The sequence below is a fragment of the Gymnodraco acuticeps genome, unplaced genomic scaffold, assembly GCF_902827175.1.
Source record: "Gymnodraco acuticeps unplaced genomic scaffold, fGymAcu1.1, whole genome shotgun sequence".
Lineage (NCBI taxonomy): Eukaryota > Metazoa > Chordata > Actinopteri > Perciformes > Bathydraconidae > Gymnodraco > Gymnodraco acuticeps.
In genome coordinates, this window is record NW_022990700.1 from 895,260 (window position 1) to 909,071 (window position 13,812).

At 41.4% G+C, this 13,812-nt stretch overlaps 3 protein-coding genes across 15 annotated transcripts in view; 2 read left to right on the top strand and 1 right to left on the bottom strand.

Moving 5' to 3' along the window:
• Positions 1 to 159: 159 nt before the first annotated feature.
• On the bottom strand, positions 160 to 2,407 carry tmem126a (transmembrane protein 126A). The gene has a single exon (XM_034231063.1). The coding sequence runs from the start codon at positions 2,252 to 2,254 to the stop codon at positions 1,643 to 1,645; it is 612 nt and encodes a 203-aa protein (XP_034086954.1). The 5' UTR covers positions 2,255 to 2,407; the 3' UTR covers positions 160 to 1,642.
• A 609-nt stretch (positions 2,408 to 3,016) lies between these two features.
• Positions 3,017 to 10,059, top strand: clk4a (CDC-like kinase 4a). Of its 2 annotated transcripts, XM_034231171.1 has the most exons (13): positions 3,017 to 3,153; positions 4,445 to 4,605; positions 6,078 to 6,312; positions 6,930 to 7,032; positions 7,345 to 7,411; positions 7,500 to 7,616; positions 7,723 to 7,889; positions 7,968 to 8,062; positions 8,157 to 8,286; positions 8,367 to 8,449; positions 8,904 to 8,983; positions 9,102 to 9,192; positions 9,372 to 10,059. In XM_034231171.1, the coding sequence occupies exons 2-13, from the start codon at positions 4,445 to 4,447 to the stop codon at positions 9,543 to 9,545; spliced, it is 1,503 nt and encodes a 500-aa protein (XP_034087062.1). In that variant the 5' UTR covers positions 3,017 to 3,153; the 3' UTR covers positions 9,546 to 10,059. The 2 variants fall into 2 exon arrangements, with proteins under 2 accessions (XP_034087062.1, XP_034087063.1); XM_034231172.1 differs by lacking the exons at positions 3,017 to 3,153; positions 4,445 to 4,605; positions 6,930 to 7,032.
• A 909-nt stretch (positions 10,060 to 10,968) lies between these two features.
• Positions 10,969 to 13,812, top strand: part of si:dkeyp-44a8.4 (collagen alpha-1(XXIII) chain) — a 123,489-nt gene continuing 120,645 nt past the window's right edge. For 11 of the 12 annotated variants that reach the window (XM_034231122.1, XM_034231126.1, XM_034231121.1 and 8 more), the window contains exons 1-2: positions 10,970 to 11,605; positions 12,084 to 12,153. In XM_034231122.1, the coding sequence (XP_034087013.1) occupies positions 11,276 to 11,605; positions 12,084 to 12,153 (400 nt within the window). In that variant the 5' untranslated portion in view covers positions 10,970 to 11,275. Of the gene's footprint in view, positions 11,606 to 12,083; positions 12,154 to 13,812 lie in introns of all 12 variants that reach the window. The other variant, XM_034231124.1, reaches the window with a different exon arrangement.

Below are 13,812 nucleotides of genomic sequence, written 5' to 3' on the forward strand. Positions count from 1 at the left end.
ACAAACACTAGAAGGGAAGCTGTGATTTTTCACAAATTAGTGGCAGCACATAACTATTTACCAAAGCCCAAGGCAACCACTTCAATATGCTTGTTTTAGTTCAAGTCCACGCGTAACTACACCGGTCCAATAAATAAGGCCACGAACATACTGATCTGGTCTTTTTTACGGTTTATTCTCTCCCTCTCGCTCTCATTCTCCGAAGACAACGTGTAAACTATAAGAAATGAACAGTTGAAAGTTTACATTAAATCGTAACACCTAACACATTAGCTAAATCAAAGCACACACTAAATATTAACACACATATCACAAAAGAGAAACATTTACCGTGTGCGCCTCTTGAACCCTGTAGATTATGCCAACGGCATGCGTTGCCATGGCAATGCCTTCTGACCTGACTGTGGTCATGCGACTCACCGACCACATCCCAAATGTGAACCATTCTTCATTTCGCTATCCAGATAACACTCTACATTTTATAATTCTCTAATTACACTCAAATTTACTAAATCATAAATTGATAAGCAAGGCACACAAATGAACATCCAAATATAAACACTTCTCAGACCGTTACACTCCCACCACATTACTATGATTTATGAAACCTGTCTGAATAAATCTAGTCATTTCAAGAACCAAGGTGGATATATGTGAAGTACTTTAATACACTGGTAAGTGTTCAAAGATCTCTACGGTTCCATTAAAACACTTCTTAGTTGTTTTCTACAAGTACAACTAGTTTATGAACAGGACTTTCGAGAATGGATGGTTTAACTGATCGTTTTTCCTTCTTTCCAAGCTTGCTGTTTCCTATTTTGAACTGTGTCTTTCCTTGCTTTGTGACTTTGTCCTAATCTTCTCACCGTTTTTACCTTTGGCATCCTCTTTAGGCTTTGTATCAGACTCATGACTCTTATTTCTATCTTTACTGTGATCAGACTTTCTTATTTTGGTCTTTGCTCCTCGAGCGACCTTTTCTGTCATCACTTTTGTCTTCTCTCTGCTTTTTGACCTCTTACTCTTCTCTTTGCTTTTACTGCGGCTTTGAGATTGATCTTTTTTCTTTGCCTTGTGTTTGCTATGCTTCTCATCCTTTTCAGCATTGTCCTTTTCTTTGCTTTTAGATCTGTGTGAACGGCTTTTCTTCTCTTTTATCCTAAAGTATGCCATTTCAAATGTTAAACTAAATAGAAAATAGAAATGTATGAGTGAGAGTGACTGAAACCAGCAGATATGTTTTATTAATGACTTTACCAATTATCAAAATGGTTGACGATTACATTTTTGAAGATGACGTCAATTTATTTTTTCAGCTTACATTATTAAGGACATAAGACGCATAATCGATTAAGATAAGCGATACATGGGATATGCCTATGTGATAAATACCACATGCAGGAATTTAATGAAGTTATTTTATCCTGCAAAATAAACTAATAATTACTACATAATGTATGTATTATAATGTAAATGATAATATAGACATACAGGCAATTTTTATAAAAGAAACATAATTGAATTTGTGGTGGAAAAATATCTCAGGCACATTCCACCTGAGATGATGAATTTGATAAGCACATATAACCAAGAGGTGCTGAGAATGACTTAAAACGCATTTAATTTTTGGGTTTAGTACATGTTAGTTTTTGAGTTCCTCTTCCTTTCGGTCAAATGTTAACTCCGCCAGTTTGATGTACGTGTCAAAGTGCCTGGAGGCCAGGTAAGTGCCAAAGACCGCTTGGAGCAGAATCACCGCTCTCATTTTCCTCAGGACCGGTTTGGAGATGTCCATCCAGTACCGGAGTGTGTTGCCCTTCTCTGCCATCGGTGCTGTATTGTACCTGCATGCAAGCCCAAAGTTCACAGGTAGAGCCATGAGGATAGGGTACAGGCCACCACCGACCACACCAACAAGTGCACCCCGGATCAGGGCACAGGTGGGACAGTTGAGATCCCCGGACAGCAGGGGGCCGGTCACTGCACCGCTGTAAAGGGCATATGTTGTCAGGAAGGGCATCACGGCCAGTGGCAGGCTGGAGGAGATGCGTGCCTGCGTGACATTCAGGCCTCTGCGATACAAGCTGTTGGATATCAATCCTGCAAGAGCCCCGTTCCCCGCCAGATACATGGGTCCGTAGAGGAAGAGTTTCTTATCAAAGTCAGGCAGTCTCTCGAAGTTCTTCCCCAGCATTTCAGAAATAATAGCTCCGGTGAGGGCATTTCCAGAGTCCTTCTGCGTATTTTCCGACATCTTCAGATTAATGTTTTTAACCAAAACACCGATCTACACTTTGCCTTATTGAGAGGTCTTCGTTTACAATTTGAAAAAGTCAGTAATCACATTTAGGTAAGGTAGTCCTTAGTAGCAACACTGGGCGCAGACATTTATTTCCCACAATTCAAAGCGAAGGATCGTGGGTTTAGTTACCCTGCGTTTAGTATCTCAGGCAAGTTGTATAATGAGCCGTTTACTCCATTGGTTTTTAAAGTGTGTTTGTTTAATCCAATTCTCGGTCTGACCAAATTAGTGTAGATGGAAATAATGGAAGAAAACTTTTTTTTTTTAAAACGAGGCATGGGTAAGAATAAACATCATCCAAATAAATTTGAACTGTATCAAATTGTGATATTATTTGAATGAATGGTGGCCTAATGCCTTTATGTCTAAAGGCATTTAGGTCTCTCTTCTACTCTTTGTGTGACCATAGATAATGTACATATATGCTAAAGTAAAATAGACCAAAAATAATGTGGGCTGTTAAAGCAATATTAAAACAAGTAGCCTACTAAATATTCTGCCCGATCATCAAGAGAGGAGAGAATAGATCATATTAATGCATTTTAAGCAGTAGATATTGTACATTTCCATGCAATTTTCAACAGGGGACATTGCACATTTTACACGGGAGCCTCTTTGGCTTTGCACTTTATTTCACCTGTAAGGATAAACTCAGGACAGAAAAGCCCATGTTTCATAGCAGGGGGCGTTGCTATTACGTCATTGGATTTGTTTGACGACGTTCAAGTAAACTTCCCTCGGATTCAGGCACAGATCGCCATCTTTGAAGACGGCTAGTCGGAACCTTTTTATCCTTTGTTCGCATTTTTAACATAACATACACTATCGAATCTCATTATTTGAAACGTCAGGTAAGTCCACTTCTTGAATCATGGTTAGCTGACACTTAATTATGTTGCCAATAGTTGAGCCATGGAACATTCCCTTTATTTTAGCCAACTTTAGCTAGTTAGCTTTCCAAAACTCGAAGGACGCCCGCCATGGCAGATCTCTGTCGCTAATTCGACGAGAATGTATTCCATCGAATACTTTAACAGGTTGAATAGGAATATTTGGATGGCACTAAATATAGTTTTGACAGTAAACATCGCTTGTTGCTACTAGTCACATTAAAATGTATTCATTTAAAATGTAGGCTCACTCACTTAATGTGCGTGTTGTTCTGGCTAAAGTTTAAAAGCTAGCATTAGCCTGCATTAGCCTGCTCGACGGGCCTTTGGGTCGACATCATCATTCGACGACTCAATGCTTTATTTACGTCGAGCCAATCAACTGGTTAACCTTCCAATTAAAGACTACAAATAGTTGCCTTATTTTGCGTTGCAAATTACCTTATGTAATTTCAGCAATTGATTAAGATTTGATTGGTCGAAGTTTCTGGAACTGCATGATAACTGAAGATCTACGGCCTGACATCGCCCTACGTCGGCCAGCATTATAGCTTCTCCACGTTTTATGCCACCCTTATGGCATTTGTATCAACCTACGTTTAATATAACTCTTTATCCGTTAGTATTTTAGGTTTTGTTATTAACGTCATTACTTGTAATGCACTGCAATGTTTTCAACCTGCTAACGTTGCGCAATTTTTATGAAGAATGTTCTGTTTTGGGATAGTTTTAGAGCTGCAACGGACGAGCACTTTCGGTGTGATTTTATTTTTTATAAAAAGTTGCCCCATTGATTCATAATGTTAAAAACAACATCAAAACTACTTAAAAACATTAACCAACAACGTCTTGTCATAACCCAAATTGGGCAATTTGACACTGTCCAACACTTGTCTAAGGATAGAGGGTGTCGTTTTTCTCATACTGATATTCTGAACAATCTGTGCTGTTGTATTTGCTGTAAAGTGTCTCTACTGTAGGCTATTTTTATTATATGTACAGCACTTTGGCTCGACCAAAAATCGTTTATAAATGTGCTATATAAATAAAACTTGATTTGTATATATTTATATTTTTCAATGATATATATACACACTTGTTCTCCTTTGAGAAGATGAAGCGAGAATCTGGCTACACCCCCACTAAATGCACACTAGGCAGTTGAATGTTCTTTTACATTTGTGCAGCATCTCTAGAAACAATCCCCCAATGCAGTGAAATTCCATTTTGACCTGTTTCCCATGTCTTTCAGATGCGCCAGTCGAAGCGAATGCGCTCCCCAGGTGTCTGGCTTGATGAGTATAGCTGGGAGGAGAGAATGGAGTGTCGTAAGCGAAAGAAACAGTTTTCACATAGCAGTGAAAGAGAAAACAAGTCAAGAAGAACTCAACTTCACCACCGGACCTATGACGGGTAAATATCTTTCAGTCTTTTTTTTTGTAAAGTACCATTTTCAAATGTTATAACCTTCATTTTAACTGAGCAGAACATTATCCAGTAATGCCCAGGAGACTGGCTAAGTGTTAAATATACTATCATTTCCACCTGGGTTTTGTGGAACAAATGCAATTTATGGATCTCCTGTGGAACAGCTGTTACACAAATATTTGTATAACATATGGGAACATGCACAAATAAAGGATACATACTGTCTACTACTTTATCCCTAAAATCATAGATGTAACCCAACATCGAAATGGCAGATATGTCAACAATCCGGTCAGATCCGCATTATTTCAGATTTGTTGTTCGTGTGTAATACCTGTCTTAATATGCAACATGGATGCTATTACACTGGTTAAGCTAGTTAGGGTGCAACTATTTCGACATGTAGATCAGTAAGATTTGAATTCTAGTAAGTCATTCTGTGAAAATGTATAGGATAATTCCCTCAATACTGTTTCTACGTTTAGATTAAGATTGAGTCGTACTGCCACGGTTTGAGTTGAACTTTTAGTTACATTCATAAGACTTCAGTTTAGTAAACAAGCTAATCCTTTGCCTGTGCTACAAGGTAACTCTTGTATATCCATTCCTTTTGTGTTTTTGTAATTAAATACACTTAGAATAAGAACCCCCTTGCCCTCAGTTTGCAATGGTAATACGTTTTGCAATTCTCTCTTTGTTGATGGCCCAGGGTTGATGTTTCCAGGTCTGCTCTAATTTTAATTCTGTAGGAGGGCAGACTTCTTCCTGGAAGACAACTGACACCAGCAGGGTGCCAGGGCTCGAGGGGTTTCTTGATCCCTTTAAGGTGCCAACATGGCCTGCAGTGTGGGTGTGCTGGAAGCCATTTCAAACATTCTAAGCAGACCAACCTTAATAAACAAACTCTAGGATTACTTTCAGCAAGGCATATTAAAGGAACTGTTGGGAGGTCATGGAAAAAGTGATGTTTTATAAGCAACAAACACATTTCCCAGGCCTTGATAAATATGGTACAACACAGTTCACTTGTGGAGTAGGTGTGCAGAATCACAGAACAGCGTCTTTCCTTTCCTCACTGTCAGCAATTGTGTCTTTCTGTCAGGTTGAACAGGATTCAAGGAATGCTTACAATTGCCAATGAGATGGATTTATATATGTTATAACCGCCTGTTACGTCACATGTTGAATTTGCATACCACAAAAAGCACTAGCTGCGTAGTGACGGACAGTTAATATAATTCTCTCATTAAGCAGGACGTCAGGTGGCTGCAAATCAGCTTGTTGCTAATTACAAACGTGACATAAAAGGCTCAGGGTAGAGTGTCAAGCAAGTGGCAGACTATTGGCACCATATGCAGTCTTCATTCGAGAGCGTTATCGCAGACAGAGCCAGGCTGTTTCCGACCTGACTTTCTGCTCCGTGGTTTTGATTTGGTCCTCTTTCCGTTTGACTGCAGGCATTACTTGGAGACCCGCAGTCTGAACCGTAGGCTGGATTCTTGGGAAAGACCCACACGGGACCCCAGTTTTGGCATGGCCTGTGAGGAGGACAGTCGTGAAGGGACCTACAGGGACAGAGAGCGTGACTGGCACCACTACAGCAAGTCGTCCGGGCGCAGCGGTCGCAGCAGGCGAAGCAGCCGCCGGCACCGAGGGCGCAGGCGGAGCCCCTCTCGCCCCAGGTCCTCCACGGTACGGGAAAATCCTTCTCCACGCTTCTCCTCTCCTGTCTTTTTCACCAAATCAGATGGGCCATCACGGGTGTTAAGCCAATGCCTAACACCTTTCTCTTTGTCTCTGTGTATCCAACTCTTAACTATTTAAGCATGATTTTCAATAATGACAAGTAGGGGGCTCAGCAAGTAAGACCCTGTGAGTGTTAAAAGATTTTCTAGAGAAAAAATGGACCCTGTTTTTGTGCTTAAATCTTAGTTTGCAGTAATAGGACGTGATGGTAAATAATGTATTTGTTTCGGAAGAGTTACAGAGAACTACATGTAGATAGACTGTCATCAATCAAGTTCAGTTTTTTTCTGTACTACTCTGAGAAAGTCTCTCATCTGAAAATCTTGTTGCCATGTTTTTCTTCTGTAACACACACTATGTGGTGGCTGCCGCCCAATTTCTCTGACGGGGCTGAATTTGAATTTGCTGCTCCGTCCTCCCGTCCATTCGCCTGCCGGTGTTACTGAACGGGCCGAATCTATCCACCCCTACACCTCCCCCCCTGGCCTGGTTGAATGAATGACGATGTCGCATTGTGGTGGCTGACTGATGGGTTATTGATGTGATGGCGGTTCCGGGTGCAGAGGAGGAGCCAACAGCGCAGGAGCAGGAAAAGATCCAGGAGTGTTGAGGATGATGACGAGGGTCACCTCATCTATCACAGTGGAGACATGCTGAGAGCGAGATGTATAGAATATATACTTTTTTTTTCTACTGTTGATCACACTTTGTGTCTCACTCTCTTGTTGTCTGGTTTTTATTTCTAAACATTAATTTAGAGGCTGTTGTATTTTGGCCAGTAGACTTAATACTTTTTTTTTTTTTTTAAATACTGCTTGTCAGTGTAACATATTTAGCATTGAGTTGCAGTCAAGTGTTCAGATGCCTGTTTATAGAAGTGTAGCTAAACAGAGAAACATCAGGCAGTGCAACAGCCTAAAGGCAGTGCTTCACCTTTTCTGTTCTGTGGTGCTAACTTCAGCTTTCTATTTTCTGTAGATGAGATTGTGTGTACTCTAGGAGAAGGGGCCTTTGGGAAGGTCGTTGAATGCATTGATCACTCTAAGTACGAGAATATTCCTTACAGTTCAATTAACAATTAAAAACTCACTATCCCACAAATTTGATATTAAAAGTATGTTGTGTGTTTCCAGTGATGGAGCTCGATTGGCTCTGAAGATCATTAAAAGCATAGACCGCTACCGTGAGGCAGCTATGGCTGAGGTAGAGGTGCTTGAACAGTTGAAGTCCCTCGACTTGGATAAGAGATCGTAAGTCAGGCCACTAATACAGATCACCACCTAGTGGTCAACACATGTATTTTCAGAATTTACCATTTCAAGAAACTGACTCTGCATGTCCTCTCCTCCTCTCTAGTGCTTGCGTACACATACTGGAGTGGTTTGACTACCACGGCCACATTTGTATTGCCTTTGAGCTGCTCGGCCTCAGCACCTACGATTACCTCAAGGAGAACAATTTCCAGCCGTTCCCCATTGAACACATCAGGCCCATGGCGTACCAGATCATCAGAGCTGTGCGATGTGAGTGACGGACACATTTGTAAATGGAGAATAGAGTTTTAAGGATTGGTTTTGAATGTGTGTGGTCTTGTCTTCCAGTTCTGCATAAAAACAAGCTGACTCACACTGACCTGAAGCCTGAGAATATTCTCTTCATTGATTCGGGATATAATATGCAGTACAACCCTGACCTGGTAAGGATCTTTCATGCCTTCTGAAGCATTGGCCACATTCTAAAACGTTATTTTGTGCAGCTGTTTTATTAGCATGATGTGTTTTTGTACTCAGAAACGGGATGAACGGACGTTGAGGAACCCAGATGTGAAGCTTGTGGACTTTGGTAACGCCACATATGAGCACGAGCACCACACCTCTGTGGTGTCCACACGTCACTACCGGGCTCCTGAAGTCATTCTAGGTATGTGGCGGTTTTTAACGCATCTTATGCAGATCCTTCAGCAGAGACGTGTCTTATTCAGGAGACATTACCTCTTTCAGATCTGGGCTGGGGCCATGCCTGTGATGTCTGGAGTGTGGGCTGCATTCTCATTGAGTACTACCTTGGAAATACTCTCTTCCAGGTAAGACTCATGGGAAACTGCTATAACCTAGTATTACAAGTAATGAATAGGTTGGGTCTCATATAGTCCTTGACGAAAAGCTTGATTTTGAACATATTTAGAAGATCGTCTACACGTTCACTCGTGTAAAACAAAACTATTGTTTAATTCAAATGAAACAATACTGTCATCATATATATGTGTTGTCTCATATCAGACAAGGACAAAACTTGAGCTAGCATTTGATTATCATAATTACAATATAAAAGGATATTTACAGTTGGTAACAAATGTATTAGCTAAATGTAATGCTGTGGGTTTTTTCATATCAACTATAATAACAGTATGGTAGGATAAAGGCTTCCAGAGCCTGGATAGTTTGGGTTTATGTACAATAAAGAATGCTAGCACCTTAATAAGCACTGTGTCAGTTACCATGGCATTTTGCTAAAAGTGATATTGTTTTCTCCTTCAGACTCATGACAGTAAAGAGCACCTTGCTATGATGGAGCGAGTCCTGGGCCCCATCCCAATGAAACTCATGCAGAAAACAAAGTAGGTGGTTTTTAAACTTTTTGTTACCATCTTCCTTCCTCCTGAACATATACAATGCAGACAGAATTTAAAGAAATGTTTCTAACTCGTAGAAATGGTTTTATCTTTGTGTGTACAGGAAGCGGCGGTATATCCATCGGTGCAAGCTTGACTGGGATCCAGAGAGCTCTTCTGGGAGATATGTCAAGAAACACTGCAAACCCCTCAAGGTAAGAGAATGTGTCTGTCCACCCTGTCCACGCTGCATGTAGTTCACACGTATGATATGTAGAGGACAACCATTTGAATATAAGTTAGCTACCTTTTTTGTTTCTAAAACTTGGAAAAAATATCAGTATGATTTGTTTGTTTTAGTATTCTTACACTAACCGTCACCTTTTTTCATCAGAATTACATGCTGTCTAAGGGCGAGGACCACCACCAGCTGTTCGACCTGGTAGAGAAGATGTTGGAGTACGACCCAGCGACGCGCCTCAGTCTGGAGCAGGCCCTGCGACACCCCTTCTTCTCCTGCTACCGCAAGAGTAGCCGCAGAAGCACCAGCAGCAGCAAAAAAGACTGAAGCTGTGACCTTGGTCAGGGCCTGGCTGTCACCATGACGATTCTCATGGTGACAGCGCAGCCTCTACTTCCTGCCTCTCCAGGAGAGGTGTGGCCTCGCTGACTGTATCAGTCCTCTGCCCTGCTCCGCTGTGTCCTCTCCTACGCCGGTGTGTTCTTACTCAATCAAACTCATCAACCAGCTCTGTTATCTTCTGTGGCAATTTCTGATGTAAGGAATTCCCAAATTGATTTATATTTATTTGCTAATTTAATTCTGGTAAAAGCCCTTTTTTATTCAAGTCCAATTGTGTACATTGCATTGTGAAGTGAGTGATGGGGAATGTACCAGAATGAGATTAGGGTTACCCAGCATCAGTCTTGCCAGTAGTAATTTATTCAGCACTATGGATGTAAAAAAAGCTATTGCGGGCAGAAAATCCTTGTACATACAATTTGTTATTGATATTTCTTTTTTTTTCACTGACTTTTGCAGTATTGTGTACATTTTTCTCAATAAACGTGAATAGATTATAGTAATGTCTCCTGTGTGTGCAGTGATTGAGATGTTCAGTTGCAGTAGCTTCATGTAACCACCGGGTGGCAGTAAAAAGCTTTCAGGTTACTGCAAGAGTGACGCCTGATGAGCACTGAACATGGTCGTGGCAAAGCATTAACTGAAATGATGGATGGTCTTGACCTGGAGCTCCTAGCACGGCGCCAACAGGAAATGTGTAATGCTATTAACATTGTACACCACTTGTTAAATGACAAGCTGCACCCTTTCAGAAATGATAATTGTACAAAGTAGCAATTGGGTATAACAATGGAAATGGAAGATTGCAATAGAGACACCTCTTAATCCAACACAGTGCATTTAGCCCATTTTAGTGTTATGAGCAGTGATGCGACCTTGCTCCTCAGTACCAGTCCACACTGCGTGTCCTATTCATACGGGGACCCTCTGCGTCAGTCAGGTAATATAGGCACTGAGCTACTGCCGGCTTAAAGATAATCAAACTCAGACATCAAAAACTAATATACAGTTTTCGTATTATTTAAGTTTCTAAATAGAGTAGATATTGATTGATTTACGTCCTTCTCTGTGAACTAAACATTTGTTGAAGGATCTGCAATATTATATGATCCTCCAGATGCTTCTTTTTTACAATAGGCTATAGCTGTCACTGCTGGGGTCAGGTATTGAACACAGAAACCGTTTGTAAGTTTGGAAATGTAAACTATATTTACACATTTCAGTTTATCACACAACAAGGCACATTATCTTCACTTCGAAAAATTCTGCATTGGTTTTAGAAAAATAACAATTAGCATCCTGGACTACACCAGTGCTGAGGTGCCGAGCCAGTCTCTCAACTGTCAATCAGCAGCCTCCCACGTGGTCTGCAGGGCGGGCGCATCTCAACTAGTTGAACATGCAACTTTTAGGGAGGCAAACAATTGGCCCCAGTGGTAGTTTCAGTCGCGCATCCATGGTGGATACTCCCCAACAGGAAACAACCACCAGTACGTTTGAAGGCGCCTTTCACTCTGGTTGGCATGCATATCGCTCCCATGTGTTAAGAGTAAACCCGGTGTGCACTGCCGCTGCTCCTGCCTCTTGTTCCAGACTAATTTAAGACAGCACTTTCAACTTTGAGTTCAGTGTTGTGTTAGGTGCGCTGTCTACTCTACGGAGCCTGAGTTTAACCGCAGAACTACACCTCCAAAACGGCGTTTTTGGGGTATTTTATGTTCATCCACAGGACTGTAAAACAGGATTTTACAATGGATACAGCCAGCCACTCTATCGGGGAAAGTAAGCCTGTGTGTGAGTTTGCGCCCAAGTCTTCGGTGCAGCGGTGGCTTCCAGGTTTTCCCATCGCTCTGTGCCTGCTGCTGTCTATGAGCTCCATCACCGTGTGTCTTCTGATGAGCCTCAAGACCTTCCAGCTGGAGAGCCGAATGCAGATGGAGATGGACAAAGCCTCCATCTTCCAGCCGCCGCACAGGGCTTGTCTAAACGAGGATGGGACCCTAACTCCAGAGCTGAGCTCATCAGTAGGGAAATTCGTGGAAGAGGTACATTGCATCTATTGTCTTAAATGGCCTCTATTGTATTAAATAAACAGCCTACATTGTGTGTGTGAACTTCTGACAGAGACCTGTGCGTAAAAGTGCACTGAGGTTGACTTTTTTGGCAATTGCTCCCAATTATTCCCCCTAAAATCAGTTTGTTTTTAATGTATGACCGTAGGGGTCAACATTGCATGCAGCTGGCTAATTACGTTTACTATTAAAGCTCTTTATAGAGTGATATAACCACTGATGAGACCCCAACCTATAATTTGATCAAATGGAAAAGGAATTGAGCTAGCCCTTTCCATTTTGGAGCTTTATATAATGGGAGACAGATGATATAGACTTTTTTTATTGTTAGTCATTGAGATTTTGTAAATCTTTTATTCTCTGAATATGTTTCTTAATGATTTCCTCATTAAAAATATATTAATGTCTAGAACTGGGATTTTAAACTGAGGTGTTTTTTCTCTGCCTGCAGAAAGTGGTGGTGCTGTTGCCAAAATTAAGGACAACTAGGGACGTTGGCCAAGAGTGCTCCTGCCCTCCAGGTATGTCTCTTTCTTTGTGGTATTAGTACCACTTACTGCAGCCTATCAGGTAAAAGTTACAGTCAAGGCATGACTGAAGGCTAAGAAACCCGATTATCTGTCTATGCTCTTTTGAACTGCAGTGTATGTGTATCTGAACAATAAGAATGCATGTGTATCGTTTCTGTGTCTGAAATCGGCCCCTTCACTTAGGCAGGGCCCATACTGAGACGGCAGGGTTCTGCACTCAGCAGATCAGCGGGGTCGGGACGTCCAGCCTCAGCCCTGCCGCCTGAAAGTCAGTGGGGGATGCTCACTTTTATAGATGGAGCAGCCAAGTGCCAAGATTGGCCACGTTTGGCTGGCGGTGTTTGTTACAGGGCTTGTGATAGTTCCACGGGTGGAGAACAGTGTGTGATCCACATCATGTTACCCCCGTTATGCCTTTTGAGTTGCAAGAAATATGTTGTTTTTTCTATTTTGGGTAAAGATGCTGCTCCATTTGATGTATTGATGAAGCATCAGTCGGTGTGATCATCAGTGTGTTCAATGGTTAACATTGGCTATTTTTACCTCACCTTTGGAGAGGAAAGTTGTGGTTTGCTGCCAGAGAAATTCTCAGGCTTGCATTCAGGAACTTTTAAAATTGCAACTCAAGTGGAATCCTACTTAGTCTCCGAGTATGTGGTTGCAAACATGTCTTTCTTTTGTGTGACTTTTGTATCAATAGGTTACAGCATTTAAGCTGCTTCTCTGCACATTATGGGACATTTCTCTCCCTGGCTCTTGTTTCTTCTCTCTTCCTCTTTGTCTGCGAGTGTGAATGCAACAACGAGAACAGGTGAAAACGTTCACAAGTGGAATTTTTGGCCCCCTTTCAACACATTCTGTTTTCCAGTCTGAAGGCTGCTGTGCTAAGATAGCTTGCGGTCTCTGTTTTGCAAAGTTGTTGCGAGTGTTGTTGGCATTGGATTCAGCAGAGCGCTCTCAATGTAAGTGTAGTTTTACTTCTATGCATTTGTACTAAGCATTACTCAGTAGAATTATAATCAGATACGTGTTGCCCAATTAGCCTGTAATCCTTCTGCCTGGTTCTTGTGCATTTGAATGTAAGTTTTTTTCCTTAGAACATATTATTGTATCAAATGTTAAATCCCATTTTCCTGTCAATTGTTCTTAACTGCTGTGTAATCATGTGGTTTTGGCACTGAAATCCAATCCCTCCACAACTATTTAGAAGTCTATTTAAAGTTTTCTCTTTCCAGTTTTTGGTACTGCTAAGATGCCTTATTTTGTGAAACAAAAGGCTATTTTGTTTATTACGGCTTTGATGCAACCGTTTCCCTGTAAATATACTACATATACTAAAATGTGCTATAAAGAGAATTTCTCAGCAGATAAAACCTAGAGATTTTCTAGGTTCTCTGGCTCAAGAGTCCACATGAGCTTGGTACTTTTAGGAGTGAACCATGTGTTTGTGCCAAGTACTTAACACATGATTCATGCAGAAGTTGGTATGTACATTTATCTGAGCTGAGCTGTGCATCCCATCAGTGTGACTGTGCAGTGTGGTCATGGTCCCATATGGCTGCGTGTGGTGTTGTATACGTGTGTGTGTGTGTGTGTGTGTGTACGTTTCTGTCACTGAACCTTTGAGGGGCCGACAGAGGCAGCTCTCTC